The sequence below is a fragment of the Nicotiana sylvestris genome, chromosome 3 (assembly GCF_000393655.2).
Source record: "Nicotiana sylvestris chromosome 3, ASM39365v2, whole genome shotgun sequence".
NCBI classification, from domain to species: Eukaryota; Viridiplantae; Streptophyta; class Magnoliopsida; order Solanales; family Solanaceae; genus Nicotiana; species Nicotiana sylvestris.
In genome coordinates, this window is record NC_091059.1 from 170,841,634 (window position 1) to 170,860,553 (window position 18,920).

At 34.9% G+C, this 18,920-nt stretch overlaps 1 protein-coding gene and 1 pseudogene across 2 annotated transcripts; both read right to left on the reverse strand.

Annotated features, from left to right (window-relative positions):
- Positions 1 to 1,952: 1,952 nt before the first annotated feature.
- Positions 1,953 to 3,830, reverse strand: LOC104242579 (aldehyde oxidase GLOX-like; annotated as a pseudogene).
- Positions 3,831 to 4,237: 407 nt separating this feature from the next.
- LOC104242578 (E3 ubiquitin-protein ligase RGLG2-like) lies at positions 4,238 to 10,271 on the reverse strand. 2 transcript variants are annotated; one of them, XM_070171182.1, is made up of 13 exons: positions 10,132 to 10,269; positions 9,805 to 9,868; positions 8,607 to 8,839; positions 7,585 to 7,669; positions 7,338 to 7,478; positions 7,148 to 7,261; positions 6,947 to 7,044; positions 5,724 to 5,803; positions 5,536 to 5,641; positions 5,303 to 5,430; positions 4,956 to 5,136; positions 4,648 to 4,704; positions 4,238 to 4,564 (listed from the first exon to the last, which is right to left on the reverse strand). In XM_070171182.1, the coding sequence occupies exons 3-13, from the start codon at positions 8,832 to 8,834 to the stop codon at positions 4,484 to 4,486; spliced, it is 1,299 nt and encodes a 432-aa protein (XP_070027283.1). In that variant the 5' UTR covers positions 8,835 to 8,839; positions 9,805 to 9,868; positions 10,132 to 10,269; the 3' UTR covers positions 4,238 to 4,483. The 2 variants fall into 2 exon arrangements, with proteins under 2 accessions (XP_070027283.1, XP_009795957.1); XM_009797655.2 differs by lacking the exon at positions 9,805 to 9,868 and having other exon boundaries at positions 10,132 to 10,271.
- Between the last annotated feature and the right edge of the window lie 8,649 nt (positions 10,272 to 18,920).

The following is an 18,920-nucleotide window of genomic DNA, read 5'->3' on the forward strand; positions in this document are numbered from 1 at the left end:
AACTCGGGAATGCCTAACACCTTCTCCCGGGTTAACAGAATTCCTTATCCGGATTTCTGGTTCGCGGACTGTAATACAGAGTCATTCTTTTCCTCGATTAGGGATTAAAATTGGTGACTTGGGACACCCTAAATCTCCCAAGTGGCGACTCTGAAATAAATAAATAAATCCCGTTTCGATTGTCCTTTAATTGGAAAAACCTCCCTTCCGCGCCCTTTTGAGGCGGCGCGGGCGAAAAAGGAGGTGTGACAAGAGGTTATCCATTACAAGTAAAAGGTGGGGGCAAGCCTAAGAAGTATTGGGGAGAGGTAGTTTGGCAGGGCATGCCATTGCTCTAGCTTACCGAGGATATGACCCAAGATAGAAAGACGTGGAGGTCGAGGATTGAGGTTGTAGGTTGACAATTAGTAGTGTGTTCCTCCTAGGCTTACCAGTAGTACTGGGATTATTTTTGTGTTATCTTATTCATGATTCTTTACTATTACATACTGTGTCACTCATGCCCGTCACCTTAATGTATTGTTGGTATTATTTTTTGCTACTTGTTGTCGTATCTCCATTATTCCTTGAGCCGAGGGTCTATTGGAAACAATCTCTCTATCTTTATAAGGTAATGGTAAGGTCTGTATACACACTACCCTCCCTAGAATCCATTTATGAAAATACACTAGGTTCATTGTTGTTGTTGTTATGCTGACATTCCCTGGACCCGTGTATAGCGAAAACTTAGTGCACCGAGCTGCCCTGATGCTGACATTACTATATTTGTTTTGAATATAGCAAGTGTAAGATTAAAAACTCAGATATTTAAGTTAGACCTTATTGTTTTATTATGTATTAGAAAATATTTTCAAAAATAGAAACAATGTATAATCAGAAATGCAGAAGATAGAATTAATTTGAGCCCACTGAATTCACAATGTTTCCTTAAGGAACTTAACCCCCTCCTAATAACCGAGGTTTAGGATTATTTCCTCACAGAATAGAACGGATAAACTCACTGGTGTAGCGGTACTTCAAACCCCAGTGACAACGAACGCAAAGAGAAGTGGTAAATCACACTTACTGTTTTCTTTTATGCTAAAACAATGTAGAAAGAAGAAGGAGAAATCAGAATTTTCGTAAGAAAAATCTGAGGGAGAGTTCATGTATTTATAGTCAAAAACGCTGGTAATAGTGAAGAGTTACAACTCTTCACGTAAAGTTGCAACTCAAAATGGTTGTTTTATAAAACGGTCATTTATGCAAACCGCCAAATTCAAATTATAGCGGAAACGATCTAATTTGAATTAATTAATATTGCGTTAATATTAACAAATCAATTTGGTCCCAAACAATTAATCAATCTAATCCAAAGCCGAGCAACGACGACGCGAGGTTTACCTTCTTCTCAACTCTTTAAGAGCTAGAAGAAAAGCAATTGTATATATACCCATCAAAAATCTTTTCCTCCTCCAATATGGGACAATGTCCCTCTGTCAATTTTCCTCCATTTCCCATTAACCCTCTTTTAAGCTCTAAGAAGCTTAAACCCAACACTTATTACTATAATTCTCAAATTTGATCGAAACTAGAAGTTGGCAACTAGATATATAACTGTCAAGGTCGATGTTTCTGTTTCAAAAATCTCACAATTAAGCTTACTCATTGATTGATATTATTTCAAATCTTTCCTTCTCAAACTAGTGTCAACTGTCGACCTTAAAAGTTAAAACCCACTTTAAATATTTCTGAAATAATATTTTTTTTGAAAGTAAATAAATATTTCTAAAAAAATTGTGGTTGGAGCCATTGGAGATTTCAAGTTCAAGAATAGTACTTGCAAAGAAGAGTAATATATTCCATTGATGAGTCATAAAACTAGTAATGACTAATGAGAAGGTAATATGATCAATTAGCATGAACTGGCATAAATAAATCATTCCTAACCAAAACAAAAACTAATTTCTGCATGGTGGATCAGCATTAGAAACCTTAGTTTATTTTTTTTCTGTTTTCTTTGGTTTCTTTTATATATCACCTTCCAACTGTAGAGGAAAACCGGATGATTAATTCAAGTTGAAGCAATCTGCATAAACTTAACCCACTCAGAAATGCTAGGAAGCAAATAAAATCCAGAGGGTGCAACATTAGCAGAGGGAGGAGCTTCCACAGTAGCATTCCACCAGCCATTCTCATCCCTTACCATATGTTTGCACCTTAGTCTCAACAGCCTTTGATTCATCGATAGTGAATGAGTTGTAAACGGCGGCGCATATGCACTAAAAGCTAAATATTTACTAGGCTTGCTCCCTAGCGAAAAACGAACCACAAATTCGTCACCATAGACAATTCCTTCCTTCCCATTGCTGTCAATGGACATATTATGAGGCCTTTGATGAGTATATTTCCAGCCCATATAAGCCGGGACGAATGCCTGTAACCGGAGATCAGTAGGGTGACTTACATTTTCGTAAGTGTATTGATTATTTGGATTGCTTCCAGCAACTAGTACACTTCCATTCTGCTGATCAACGATACATTCTCGCGATTCTAGTGGATTTCAGAACAGAAAACCTTCTCCCAAGAGTTTTCTTTGGGTTATATAGGTAAGGTTCAAGAGATGGGGTGGCTGCATTTTGCCATCCAGCACAACCCTTCTTCGCGCCATCTATGATTAGAACTTGTCCTGTTGGAAGAAGCACCATATCGTGCATTAGGCGTGGCCCTGGCATGTTTTCCATCTTCCACCGATGCTTATGTTCAGTGATCACCATTCTTCCGCAACTGCAGTAGACCTGTCAAGAATCTGCCTTGTCGAGCAGCTGCATTCACTCCTGAAGCTGCCCCTCCGCATATCATTACCTCCACTTTGCGGAGCCCATCTTTGTGATCCAGTAAGAATTACTGATGATCCTGTGCTTGGATAACTCCTTCACCCCAATCCGTGAATCCTTGGGAATTTTTTTACAACATTGTTTCGCTTGTAGTTGAAAAGAATGGAATCCCTGTTGGCAAAAAATGAACAAATTGCCATCAGAGGAAAGGTGAACAATAGGATAAAGATTGTTTCCACCTTCATTTCCATCATAAGTTTGATGCAAGAAAGGAAGATCAAAAGCCTTTTCATTTGTTGACATTTTTGGTACAAACTCATATGTAAAGGACCCTCTCCCTCCAACAACAATGATCCTGTCATCGGTAGGGAGGATTTGGCTGGAAGCAAACCAACGGTTATCAGACAAGTGTTTCTTCCCCACCCTTCAATCACAAGTATCTTTCACAAGGCACAAAGTAGTGAATCCTTCGCGAAGCATCTCCAAAACCACCTGACTGACCGATCCTTCCATCGTTCAAGATGGAGCCAGAAGAGGAAAAGTATCAGACATGATATTCAAATGCCTAACATTGTTGTTGGAAATGCTGTACTCAACAGAATGAGCATAGCAATTTGACTCTGACAAGTCATCACGAGTACCCTTGCATCTTGTTCCATTGAACCGATGACGTAGCTGCAATCCTGATTGGCCCGACACACTCCGATCAAATAGTATCACAGTGTTCCAATGAGTTAAAACCATATGTCCACCGACAACTCCCGTGTTGTTCAGCAACAGCTTCCGTGTCCCTTTTCCAGCAGAGAGGGGCAGCACATCTTTTGCTCTGCATGAAATAAGAGAGTGCAGTAAAAGAGCTGCAGTGGCGCAGCAGTTGAGTAGAATCTGCCAGTGCTTCTCCATGAGAGAAAAACTCTTTGTGTTGAATGCATTACTATGGTTTTAAAGGAAGTGTTTATATAGGGACTTCCGCATGAACTCACGCAAATGAGCAATCAAATACTAATATTTAACTAATCGTGGTCAAATATTCAACTAATCGTGGTCTATCAAAATGGTTAGGTAGTTCTTGCCACATGAACCTTTTGTGTGACAATGATTCATCCACTAAGAGAGGGAGCACCAAACATTCGTTTACACACTCAAGACTCATCCATTCTGCCAGAAAGTTTAAACCTCAATTTAAAATTGTGACTTCTAAGATGACTTATATAGGAAAATATACAGGAAAAAAGTGGCTCGGAAACTTGATAACCGTCGAATCTCACATAAGAAATGATGGATATAATGACGCACAGAGAAGAGATAACTTCCATATATCCCTTTTCTACTCAATCTAGAAGCAATTCGTCTAAATTTTTGTGAAACTATTCCTCAAGCAATGCAGCCGATAAGTCATTGAGTTTGTCATTGAACACAGGTGAAAGCAGAAATTATCTTTGCACATTGAGCACCAGTTTCAATGAACAATGAGTAACCTTGAATAGAAAGTAGAAAATCTATGTACAGGGCAAAATACTGAAATGTAACATCTCTAAAATCAAAAAGACATTTATACTGCTGACAAACTGAGATCCATCAGCAAGAATATAATTTAATAAACTGCTCAGTAACATAAGAATCAGACTTTCTTAGCAGCAAATTATTCTTCAGCCACAAGAAGTGACTCAGTAAAGTCTTATCCTAGTCTGAATGCTGTCCCGACAGATGGGGCACAACTGAAGATCTTGCCCACATTCACAACATGTCTGCAAACAAATGAGTTCATGTCAATATATGTAGTTTTACTACTGCTACCTGAGACAGAAATTGAGAATCTGTACGACCATACCTGGTGTCCACAACCAAATGCCATGTCCTTTGGATTGGTTATGCAGATGGGACAGAGCTGTCAAACAATAAGAGGTGAAACAAATTGTTATAATAAGGATTCTGAAATTACTTCAAACTATGGAATCAAACATAAAAAATAAAAAATAAAAAAGAAAAGGGCGATGAATAAATAAGAATATATTCCAAATCAATTTGAAAGGTCAACAATGTAACCTGATATTTGACAAAATTGGTTCAGAATGAGCCTTCATGTTTAAGTGGTTATCAAGAGTAGAAGATAAAATAAACAGAAAAATTGCTGCTTACATGATTATCTGCAGAACTTGCAGGATGACTTGATCCAACAGCCGAATTGTGTCTGCTAGTGCTAGAAGGCGCACTTGGACGGTAACTATTGCTTTGTGAAGGTTTTGATGTGCCAAAAGAAGCTGCACCATAGCGAGGAGGGGGGAGAGGAATCCTGTCAATTTCATTCCCTCTACGAGCACTGCTCAAAAAAGCAAACCAAATAAGAAAACAAAATGAACACTGAAGAGTGAAGTAGAAAATTAACTGAAAATAAATTCCACTATCAACTTTTCAGAAGGAATTTGAGTACTATTAAATTTCAGTGTCCACTAGTAGCAAATTAACAATGAGCATTCAATTTGTACCCCAGAATGTTCAGCTCCAGAGTTGCTTTGTACTGAGAAGGTATTTCCATCAATGCTGCTAAGGCAAACTCAGCTTCTTTCCGAGACCGGTCCACAGTTTTTGACATGATATCTGTGAAATTAACAAACTGAAAAGAACAAAAAGTTGATGAGGAAACCAGAAACTTAAGGCAATTAGGGAAAACAAATCAATACCATCAAGGACAGGAAAAAAAGCAGCAGCAATTACTTGCCTGGAAATTGTCAAAGGCTCGAGCAGGGATATTGTCATCAAATTCCCTCATCATGTCCCATGGCCCATCTCCAACCCCAACTAAAATAATAGACAAGGGATATTCACTGCAAATAAACATTAAAATAATTTCAAGAATGATCTGGAAATAGCATTATCAAAGAATTTTAACTACAGTGAAAAAGTTACCTTGCTTTCACAATTGCTTCAACTGTTCTCTTCTCTTGAGGGCTTAATTGACCACGCACAGTATCTACACTTCTTGTAACCTGTAATTAGTCTCATTTCAATTTAGATAAGCTGTTGATAAACCATTTTGGCTGGAACTAGTTAAATGCTACATTCACATGTAAAGCGGATTGTTCCTGTCAGATGTGTTGCTTAAAATTATGCATACTGACTACTGACAGATTCATTTTTTATTTCCAACAGCGTTAATGCCTTCAGTCTCATGATAGGTCAAATTATCGGCAAAACAAAGATAAAGTTCTTCCACCAAAATTCTATGGGAAGTCACTCAAAGCTTTATGGATTGTTTCTCCTCTTTCATGTATCTCTACATAGGACTGCGCTAGCTGAAATATTGACAGTGTATGTCACTACCAATCTCTCTTCTACTCCTCTAAATCTGAAACAATTAGATTCACACCCATACAAATGGAGAAGGCACAAAAGCTCACGCATCTCAAAGTAAACCACTGTCTTAAATTCTTTCAAGAACCATGATATGCTCCTTTAAAGGCGGATATTTGGCATAAAAACTTGGGACTTCCATTTTCCAGATCTCTAAAATATGTGAGAATTAAAAGGGTGCAATTGGAAGAGAATCTGAACACCATTTTGAAAGCTGGACATTTTACTGCGTGATGGTCCTAAAGATTACCACAACCACCAAACAGCTTTACTGTTATTTAAACTTTCATTTAGGTCGTGGAATTATCTACTTCGGTTTGGCATAGCCTCCAACCCAATCCATTGCTTGGGAGGTGATAAGCACAATGTTAAAGGTGGATACCTTTGATAACTACTTCAGGCTCTGCTTATCCTTTGAACAGTCAATCACTGGTTGCGCATACCACTCAGGCACTCACAATGCGCATGCGGGCACACATACACACACACATTCTTTTCTGGTACAAATCTGAAGACTTCTTTTTAACTAAAGTACTCCACTGTTACGCACATTCGTTTATGATTATCCAAGATCAAATTTTAAACCATTTTCAAAATCGCATTCATCTGTTTTCTTTGTAGAATGCAACTACCCGTCAACTGATTTGTAAACGAATAGACTGCACAAGCATGAAATATTCATATAAGTAGTATTAAAGCACTAGAAACTAGAAAATACACAAAATGAATCGGCTGATAAATATTCCATATTTTGTGTTATAGCGAGACAGCATATCTACCTGTCCATCCGCTATTATCAATAAAACGTGGTACTGGCCGCCACTCTGCTCAACAATAGTGATTGCCATTTCAATAATAGGAGCAAATGATGTTGGTCCTGTAAAGATGAAAGTGTCACGAAGCAGAAGAAGAAATGCAGAAGTATACCCACTGCAGGCAATCAGAAAAAACGCAAATACAAAAGAAGACTCAAGCTGCACCTGCAAGCCGTAATTGAGGAACCAATTCTCTATATCTACTCAGTACTTCCTCGAATCCATTACAATATTTGTCATCCGGATAGAAAGCAAAGACTTCTTGGTCATGTGTTGAGGCTGCCAATGACACAATCATATAAGACCTCTGTGATTTAAAAAGGTCCAATTAGAAATTAGGTGTTTAGGGAAGTACCATCTCCAAATCCAAAACAAGGAATCAGGTTGTCCTCATCAAATTTTGATAATGTTCTTCCAATGATGGATATTGCTTGTTCATATGGATTTTGCTGATCACCAATGTGATGCAAACTTTTCCGGTGGAATGACCTTGCACCTAGTTCAGGAGCAGATTAGATGGACAGTGTTGTAAGTCAAATATAAGTATTCTCATTTTAAAAAAAAGTCAAACATAAGTATCCTATCACAGTTTGAAGCATTACCAGTCCACTCATTGCTCTTGGTAAAATCGATGCCAACAATTAAGTTCGAAGACTCTAGCCCAGCACGTGCAAGGGCATCAGTAACCTAGAAAAGAAAGTCAGTCAAGCAATATAAATAACCAGATAAAAAACCTATCTCATAAGTTCTATTAAGATGAAAAAGTAAATAGGTTCCATAAATAAGAAATTTCAAACTTCCTGACTCAAAACATTCAACATGACACAACTAGAAGATTTGGTCCAAAAGAGTCGTGGAAAAACCGCATCAGCTATAATTCTCGATTATAGTGAAAAGTTAATTTCATGCTCACTTGCCAATAAACTTAAATGTGGCACCATATCAAGAGTTTGATTGACAAATTATTCAACAACCAATTTATTTAGGATAAAGTGCATTAGCAGCCTATAGTTGACAAACAATAATTGGCATTTTCAATAAGATAACTTTTTTGGTGCAAAAACATATATATGTGCAAAGTTAGATAACAAGTTGCTTCACCAAAGATAAAAGTAGGATACAGGAAGACATTTATGACTCTTTTTCCAAGAAGGGAGCAGAATAACTATGAGGGTTGAACGTATTGACATAGAAAATAACTCGAATCAACTAGTTAGATCAGAAAATGGTATCCAGCACAACCAAAGCTTGTATTGACTTATCTTTTACATATGCACATTGTAATCTTACAAAGCAGCTGCGAACAGAATTTAGATGGGAGTGGCAGAAAAACATACAGGTATACTATTGCATGCTACCGCATATTTCAGCATGAATTAACATAAAACTGATGCCATATTCAAAGTTCATTACTGCATTTGTAACTTCCACAGATGACAGCATAAATATCTTGATGCGGAACGTGATGAACAAATGCTCACTTTCAGCATGACCAGAAGCATTATGGACTATTGTTAACAAATAAAACAGGTTGAGGAGATTATGGTCGATATTCCAAAGCATCATAAACTTGCTGAAGTATTATCCTTCTACTCATTTATAAATTGAAAGTGTTTCACTTTACCTGCTCTAAGCTGTGGTAGTCATCATCTATCTTTGAATATTTCCTCTCAAGCCTTTTCCTTGACTCAGGAGGTGGACCACCATATGTTTGACAAGGAGGTGGCGGGGGATAATTGTAGCTTGGTTGAGTATATGGTGACTGTGGATAGCCTTGATAACCTGAATATGAACTGGACCCAAATGATGCATATCGACCAGTTGTTGATCTCTTTGAACTCTTGCCACCCATGAGATCTATAGACCAAATCAATTCGTTTAACAACGAACTTTAACACATTTATTGGCAACAAGATATTAAAAATGAAAGGTGACCAAACTTAAAGGCTAAGACATACAGTTAGACCAAACACACTCCTAACAAGTTGCATTTCACATAAACCATGAAAAAAGTTTGATGATATTGGTAAAATTTTACCCAACAGTAGTAGGTTGAAAAGAACACCAAAGGTTTATATAGGTTCAACCTGGTAACCACTACTAAAATGGTCAACAGAAGAATGTGCTGAAGTTTGCAAGTGAAGAAGCAGGAGGATTAATAGCTGAAATTAATCATAAGGGAGCAAAGGATGATATTGGGATTAAAGCAACACTAGACTGTTGTAAACATCAAAGCTCTTCGGGGCCAAGCCTGTGTGACTCATTATTGTGTGATTGCATCAATATATGTTTCTAGTTCTGCCAAGCCAGGATGTTCACCAACCAATCATTAAGATCAACCAAGAAAAGCTAATATTTGAGTAACTATCACAGGACCAGTCATGTATGAATATAAGTTCAATAAAACTTATATCCCTCAAAAGTTGATCACTAAAGTTCGTTTTGACATCAGGTTTCTTTTATTGAATCATAAATTACCTTATTTGGGCAGTCAAAACTAGAACAATGAAATGTGGGTAAATTCTACCAAATTTCTTTGTATATTACCCATCCTACAAACCCCTTCCGAACCCTCTACCCGTCAAAAGAAAAACAATTGAAGGGAAAATAGAAAACCCCAAGAAAATCTGTTAAAGCGGCAAAAGGGAAGGGAAAACTTCTCTCTATCCCCGCTTCTGACTGGTTAATTGCAGGTTATAAGATGAAACAAAGTTGAAGAATGTAATAAGATAGTACTAAATAATATTGCCAAATTATAAAATATAAATCCAAGATTATCAAAATTAAGCCAAGAAACACTTGAATTTCAAGCAACAACGTGCCTGTAGTTTGTAATATCTGTGAAAGACTTCAATTTGAGTCCAATCTTTACTCAACACCTTTTTGCTAACATTCAGGAAGTCAAAAAAAAAAAACATAGTGAACAATCAGAACAACTATAAAAACCCAACAATAGACTGGTTTGAAACATATTCAGCGCATATACTCCCAACCCATAATTATAGAACCAATTAAGATTATCAATGTATATAAAAACGGAAAGACTCAAATCATATTAACAACAAAAGGGTCGTCATCGTCCCAAATTTAACACGAAATCAACGCAAACAAAAAAAAAAGAAAAAAAGAATTAAGATAGTATGTGGCACCTGTTCAAGTGCCGCTAAGCTTTTGGTGCATTACTTGAGATTCCAGAGTCTGTGTGCTGGATTCCGGGTAGAAGAAGCGGGGCAGAAAAGGTAGGTTGGACAATGAAGAAGCTTTTGCTTGTTTAAGCTTTTAGGAGTAGTGGACCAACGCCTTGTTTTTCTTTTTGTTTTGTTTCGTAGCGCACGTCTCTCGTTTACTTGTACACAGGTTGTTTCTATGAAGTTTCTCTACTTACCTATACTGTTTCTATCTTAAATTGGATAACTCCGAATTCCAACAGACCGGTTGGATTTGGTCTTTTTATACCTCGTTTATACTGTATCCAAGTCCTACTCAAATTATTATTAGAAGAAATAGAAAGTCCTATCCAATTTTGGTACTATTTTTACTTTTTTCTCAATATTGTTAGAGGAATGACAATCAACTAGGACAACTATTTATTCTGCAATTAAAAAAATATTTCTTTATATATGGAGTTAGGATTCCACTATACTTTTCTATTAAAGGAAGTTAGGATTTGAGCTTATGAATTTTGGATTTTAGAAAAGGCACTTTATTTGGTTTTGAATAAATTATGTATAATATCAAGTGGACTTTTTAACACAAATATAAAGCTTAGGTTAAAACTAGTGAATTCTATCAAATCGTAAGTAATTCTTTTGTGGATTCAATATTTAAAATTCTTCGCATATTATTATATTTTTAAAATTACGGGCTCATACATATAAATTCACGCATTGTACAAAAAATATTGAATTCAGATGAATCCGATACTAAAAAATTATATATGCCTTTGCTTGAAGTTAGGCATAAATACTTGGTGCATTCAGTAAATCTTGAATGGTTAGAATTAAATTATGTAATTTAGTGTAAATATCAATGTGAGGTCAAATACTTTTTTTTTCTATCTGCAAAAACTCTTCACCTTGCTCTTAAGGTGAGTCGAACTCACAACCTCTTGGTTGGTAATGGAGGATGCCCACCACTAGTGATTGATAGGGTAAGGGTAAGTTTTATTTGTTTTCTTGTTCTCAAATATTTTACCATAATTCAGAACACCAGTGCTTGATAGATAGCTCGAATAATTAATATTGGCAATGCACATACGTTTTCTCCTTTTATGAATGTATACTCGTATGGTGTATTTTTGGTTCACATTAGAAAACATAATCACAACTTAAATATTTGGCGCTACTAAAACAACATTTGGTTCTACATACAAAATTCTGTATCACTAAGTCAATGTCCTGTTACTATTTTTTTTTCTCACGTAAATATTATTGTACGTACATAGCTTATTTGAAATTTAATATTATATATGTAATGTAATTTGGAATAAAAGTAAAAGTATCGCAAACACTTAAATAAAAGTATTTAAAAAACATAAAAAGTTGTTTTAATTAATAATTACTGAATAAAAGTCTCCAATTTACTTTGGACAAATTATTGATTTATTTCCGAGAAGTTACAGTCCTACTAGGCTAGGCTACTACAAGTGGGAACAGGATATCTCCGAATTCTACCAGATCTGCTGATTTGGTCTATCTATTTCCGTATTTTCCATAATAATTAAAGCGACAAATTGAATGATAATCAAAATTTTAGTGCATACATACATACAAGGAAAATCTCCAAATATTATAGTACATGACAATGACTTTAAACTTATTGTATAAGGAGTTGAATTCTGTTTCAATACCCAAAGACTCCAACTCATGATTCGGAAAGAACACAGCAGGATACTAGATTTGAGGAGTCATTTTCATTTTGGATTTTTTTTTTTTTGAGTTGGCAATTTATCTGAGTATAAATCAAACCTTTAAGATGTCAATTTCTTGAATTTAGTCAAATCTTACTTTTCAGATCAAATAATTGAACCATACCAGAATATGCACTTGTCACCTTTAAATTCACTTTGCTTCACTGCATCTCAAACAATATTATTATTATTATTATTATTATTATTATTATTATTATTATTATTATTATTACTATTATTATTACTATTATTATTATTATTATAGAGTTGACAGCCTGGATGATCAGACATCAAAGTCTTTTTTTTTTTAAATTTTTGGTCTTTCAAAATTCGATTTACTTTACCTAGTTAACTTCAATGGTAACATATTCAAACTTTTTAGATGTAATATAGGAATATGAAAAACTTTTTGGATGTAATACACTCTTAATACTTAAATTACCTTGAATAGTATAATTCAACTTATAAGTACTATACCTTCTAATTTTTTAAAATACTAAATTAGTCATTTGTTTATTATTTTCTAAAACTAAACTTGCCACGTCATTAAATTTTTATCGAAAAGTATAAATATTGCAAAGATGACCATTGAAGTTAACTAAATAAAAAAAACAACTTTTGAAAGATAAATAAAAGATACTCCTAGATGACTTTGATAGCCAATTACCACAAGTTGAGTGACCACTAGGCTATCAATTTTGTTATTTTATGTCCAAAATACAACAGTTTTCAAATGTTCTTAATTTTGATAAACCTTTTATTTTTGATTCGTCTGAGATGTTTTTTTTTCCTGAGAAGATGACAAATTATTGGTGCATTCTGATTGATATGCGAATGAACTATTTGTAAAAAGTATTCCAGTTAGTGTCAACTTTGTTAGAAAGCAAAAAAGCCTAGGGAATCTAGCCTGCAAAATAACGTTTCGTGACCCGTTCAATTGTTGAATATTTGAAGTGCTAATTATTGAGTACATTTTAAAATTTGCGCCCTTTTTAACAGTGGACACCTTTATCTCTTCTCTGCCAGTGATTGGTCAGCTTAGTCCGCTCAACTACTATTGGTACTACTACTATCTTTTTCTTACGGTACTCCAAAGTCATTAACCTTCCCTAAATACAAATTACGGAAAACGGTTCAAAATATCCCTAAACTATTAGAAAAGGTCTAAAAATATCAGGAGTGTGCATTCGATTTATCGATTCAATTTTGATCCTTATCGATTATTACTTATCGATTTTTACATATGTTTATCGTTATCGTTTCAATAAGGTTTCAATTTTTTCGATTTCGATTTATCGATTTTGGGGCTTATCGATTCGGTTATCGATTACACCAATAAGAAAATTTGCGGGATTCCACGAAAAGTATATCGTTATAAACACACGCTAAAATAGGACGAACACCGTTTATGACATAAAAATTATGTCAACAAGCACATGCAACGAAACTAAAGTAAGGGATCAAATGTATGCCATCAACACTCCAACGGTATAAAAAAAAAATATCATCACGGCTAATTCTATTTTTCATTAATTTGAATTTCATTCCCTTGAGCTTTAAATATGATCATTTCTTAAATGTGGTCGGGAAAATAATAGGGTTAGGGACTTAGGGTAAAGGAAAGGGTATTATAGAATAAGTGTAAAAAAAATTCTTTTTAGTATCTTATCAATTTATCGATAAACCGATAACTGAAGAGGACAAAATCAAAATCAAAATCAAAATCGATAACTCGATAAGGAAAATTTTGAAAGAAATCGATAAACCGATAACAAATAATCGATTCGATTTATCGATAAACGGATTCGAATGCACACTCCTAAAAAATACCCTCCATCCACCTATTGGGCTAACAATATCATTCCATCCACTTTTTTGATTCACTTATGCCCTTTGACCGTTAGGTTAATGCTAAATTAAAAATAATAATTATTCTTATTGTAAAACTTTAAAAAAATATTTTGTAAAATATTTTCGTTTTTTTAAATTAATGCACCAATAGTCCACTAATTTAGTAAAGTTTTCTTAAATTTTTTTCCCAGTTTTTATAAAAAATTATTTTTTTAAAGATTTTTTTTGTAAAAACAGAAAAAAAAGTTTTTAATAAAATATTTTCGTTTTTTAAAAACTGAAAAAAATTATTTTCAATAAAATATTTTCGTTTTTGAAAAATATTTTATTTTCAGTTTTTTTAAAGCGTTTCGTTTTATTTTTATTTTTCAGTTTTTTAAGAAAAAAAAATTCATTTTTGTAAAAAAACTGAAAAAATAAAAAAAAATATTTTGTGCAGTTTTTAGAAAACGAAAATAGTTTATTAAAACATTTTTTTTCTATTTTTACAACTTTTGTTTTCAGTTTTTACAAAAAAATGCTTTAAAAAATTGAAAAAAATGATAAAAAAATATTTTTTTGTAAAAACTGAATTGTTTTTTGTAAAAACTTGAAAAAAAGAAGAAGAAGTAGACTTTATTAAATTAGTGGACTACTGGTGCATTAGTTTAAGAAAACGAAATATTTGTAATTTTTTTTAAGTTTTACAAAAAGAATAATAATTATTTTTAATTGTGCATTGATCTAACGGTCAAAGGGCATAAGTAAACCAAAAAAATGGATGGAAGGGCATTTTAAGCCCCATAGGTAGATGAAGGGTATTTTAAATCCTTTTTCAATAGTTTAGGGACATTTTAAACACTTTTCCGTACAAATTCAAGAAGTTTTTGTCCCTGATATTGTTAATTTTCTTTTCTTTTCTTGGAATTTCTCTATTAGTATTACTTCGGATTCCTCTTTTTTGCTTCTTGACTGGTTTTAGAAGATCAAATACTTTAAGAGAGGGAGAGAGTTGGGGTTTCTCTTAAATTGAAGCAAGATATTAGAATTTTAAGGCACGCGGGCAGAAGTTTGAAGTATGCTATCAGAATTCAAAGCATGCTGCCATAATTTCTTCAAACTTCTGGTGCGAGACTATTTTTTTTAAAGGGGTTTTTTCATTCCTATATGGGCCGGGCCGGGCTAGCCTAGCCCAACCCACATGGGCTTTAGCAATTGACGGGCTGAGCTGGGCTAGCGCACCATTTTGATGGGCCTTACTCATTCCAGTCATATGTGGGCCGCGGGCCCCCACGGGCCGGCCCATCATTTTTAAAAATATAATTTTATATTTTTTCTTTAAGTTCTGACCTAAAAAAAGATAATTATTTAAAAGTTAAAAAATATCTTTCTGGAAAAAATTCGCAAAACTTAATAACTTTTTATATTGTCTCAATATATCACAATAAATACTAAAAAAAGTAAAAGACAGGACTATATTTCATTCACTAAAAGTCAAAACTTAAAACAAACTATTCAAGAGAACGTTCATGATGCTTATGAGATATCCAACACATCATCTTCATCAAATACATTTGAATCCGCTTATGACAAGGTTGTCTTAAAATCTTCACTTTCATCTACAATTCATATGCAATATTAATTAGTTAAATATTAAAAATAATTAAATTTTAAAAATTGATAATATTTAAATTCACATAAAAAATATTACTAGTTTGAATTCGGGAAAACCTGTGCAGCCAATTTCAAGTAGTAACAAGTGTTTGGACATTTTCATAATAAATGCAACTTCTGTACTTTGTAAGAACACGCCACCAATGCTAAATGTTGATTCCGATGGTACAATGGTAATAAGAATGCTAATTACAACACGTACCATCATTGAAAGATCGAGATATTTTCTAGAATGGTCCTTCCAATACATGACAACATCATCTCTTGAAACTTCTCAAGATCAAGTTTTGGTTCCTCTTAGTAAAGATCCAATTCTGACTTTCCATCTCTAAAGGCAGTATACTTTTTATTTTTTATATATTTTAAATAAATATTTTATTAGGCCCACGGGCCGGGCCGACCCAGCCTCATGGCCACAGGCTTACTCGAGCCGGGCTTAAAAGCCTCGTTTTTAAATGGGCTCCAAAAATTCTAGCCCAGCCCTGCTAAATCAGGGGTTGGGCTGGGCTGGCCCAACGGGCCAAACACATATTGACGGCTCTACCTATACACTATTGGAAGCTTTATTACCCTAAATGTTCATGTTGCAATATGATAATTCAAGCTCTCTTCTCGTTTGCTCTCAGCGCACGATAAGCGTGATTGCTAACGTACGATGTTCATCAAAGGGGAGGGGCAGACCTAAGAAAAATTCAGTCGTGATTCATAGGACGGATCTAGCAGGAACAAGCAGTAACACTCAGAGTATTGAAAGGAAAACTCAGAATTCATAAATTGAAGATGAAAATTCAATGGAACATCAGCCATCGCTAACAACCATGAAGGAAGGTATGAAAACTCCTCCTACTATGAACATTAATCCGATAATGTTGAGTGATAAGAAATCCGATGAAGGTAGATTAATCGAGGTGACTATAAAGCCAAAGCAAATCGACATGCATGCGAGTAATTCAGGTGCAATTGCTGGGAAATCTGGGGAAATTAAGGACAAGGAGAGCACGGATAAGAGACAAAATGCAATAATTAATGAGAAGATGGAACCAGAGCAAAAGAAGTGGACATATCTGTTTGTAGAGAACAGAATAGCGGTGAAGGAGATGGATCTGAGTTTCATTGCTCCAACTATTAAAAATGGTGATGTAATAGTTGAATTGAGTAAGGAAGAAGTAGAAGAGGAAACACAGAAGTGAAAACAAGCTTTGATTCTATATGTAGTTGGAAGTACCCCAACTATAGGTACTATGGAGAGATTTATTGCGTTTGAATGGAATTTTGCAACGAAGCCAAAAGTTTACTTCCATAATGATGGATACTTTATTGTAAGATTCAATTCCATGAATGATAGAGATGAAATTTTATATTCTGGACCTCACATGTTAACAAGCCAATTATAATAAAAGTATGGACTACTGATTTTGACTTTAATAAGGAAGTGTTACAGATTATTCCTACTTGGGTAAGGCTCCCCAACCTTCCTCTTAACTGTTGGGGAGCAAAGTCACTAAGTAGAATCAATAGTATCTTAGGAGTTCCACTATATGCAGATGCATTTACAACTCAACTAGATCGAATTTCCTATGCTAGAGTCTTAATTGAAGTAGATGTTACTAAAGAACTTCCTAAAGCAATGAAGGTAACATATCCTAATGGAAGAGTGTTTGTGCAAGAGGTGACCTATGACTGGGTTCCTGTAGTCTGTACTACTTGTATGCAAGTGGGACATTAATGTAATACAGGAGAGCAAAAAATCACTAAGGACAATACAAGGAAGCAGAAGTAGAAATAAGAGTGGCAGCCGAAGGTGATTCAAAATGAAAAAGGAAATCAACAGAAGATAGAGACAAACAAAGACAAGGAAATAGCTGGTTACAATGAGACACAAGGAAACAATGCAAAGCAAAGAACAGGAACATGCATGGAAGAAAGTTACTGGGAAATCAGTAGCTAAAAGCAGGGAGAAACCAGATAATAGAACTATCAGCATGATAAATGGTTTCAATATTCTGGCAGAGACTGGTTTGCAGCTAGCATACAATAGAGCAATAGATGAAGGCACAAGCAAGCATATGAGCAATGAAGAAGTAGGAGCAGGGGATCAAAACCTATTCATCCTAGTATGATTCTTGCTACATGGAACATAAAGGGATTGAACAAGGTCCCTAGACAAAAAGATGTCAAGATGTTTATTAAAAGTAATAGAATAAGTATAATTGCAATACTAGAGCACAAAATAAAGAAGCATAATGATACAAAAGTAATAAGGAGAATCACTCCAGGCTGGAAATGGTTAGCCAACTGTGAGTATAGTGATAGAGGAAGAATTTGGGTACTATGGGATTCTAATGAAGTGGAATGTAGAGAGCTGAGGAAATCTGACCAATACATTCATACTGAAGTTCACCTAAAAGGTATGAATCTTAGATTTACTTTTACTAAAGTGTATGGATTACATAAATTGAAGATAGAAGAAGGCTTTGGGATGAATTGAATGGGTGGAGCAATATACAACAAGGACCATGGTTGATAATGGGGGACTATAATACAATTAGAGGACAAGAGGATAGACCAGTTGGCAAATCTGTACAAGAGGCTGAAGTCAGGGATCTCAATGACTTTATGGAGCAAAATGGCCTAACAGAAATTAGAACTGTTGGAAGGAGATTCACATGGACCAATGGACATACTTATAGCATAATAGATAAAGCTATAGTAAATGTTGTATGGATGCTACAAATGCCACAACTAAAAGTAAGAGTAATGGATCCAAGATGTTCAGACCACTCTCCTTTGAGTATCAAGTTTGAAGATAATCAAGAAAGGGAATCAAGGCCTTTCAAGTTTCTTAACCATTTAGCTGAACATAAGGAATTTCTTGCAAGAGTAAAGGAAGCATAGCAAAAGGAAAATGGGGAAAACAAAATGAAGGATGTATGGTGCAAGTTAAAGAGGGTGAAATAAGCAATGAAAAAGACTTAATAAAGTGGAATATAATGAAGTCGATAAGAAGATAAACAAATGCAGACAGCAACTTGCAGAACTGCAGGAGCAAATGAGGCACCCTGGGCAGAAGGAGGATGTGATTATGGTAGAAAAAGATATGAAGGCTCAACTAGAGAAATGGCTGGGGGTAGAAGAAAGCATTATGAAACAGAAATCCAAAGTGAATTGGCTGAAATTAGGGGATGGTAACACAGCTTATTTTCATGCAAGTATGAAGAATAGATGCTGCCAGAATAAAATAAAGAGCCTAACAAAGGCTAATGGAGCTGTAGTACAATCCAAATAAGAGATTGAAGAGGAAGTACTTGGGTTTTATAAATAACTACTGGGATCATCAGATGGAACTGTGCCAGCTATAAATCCAGTAGCGATGAGAGTTAGAGCCCTGGTGAACAGATAATAGTAACTTCAATTGGTGAAAGATGTAACTAAAGAGGAAGTATATGATGCATTACTGGGAATTAGAGACAATAAAGCACCTGGATGCGATGGGTTCAATGCTTTAACTATAAGAAGGCTTGGCAT

Excerpts from the sequence above, each read along its gene's own strand:
- LOC104242578 (XM_009797655.2), bottom strand. The coding sequence starts at position 8,834 with ATGGGTGGCAAGAGTTCAAAGAGATCAACAACTGGTCGATATGCATCA. Across the intron at positions 7,045-7,147 it reads TCCTCAATTACGGCTTGCAG|GACCAACATCATTTGCTCCT; the intron begins GTGCAGCTTGAG and ends TCATCTTTACAG. Across the intron at positions 4,565-4,647 it reads CATTTGGTTGTGGACACCAG|ACATGTTGTGAATGTGGGCA; the intron begins GTATGGTCGTAC and ends ATTTGTTTGCAG.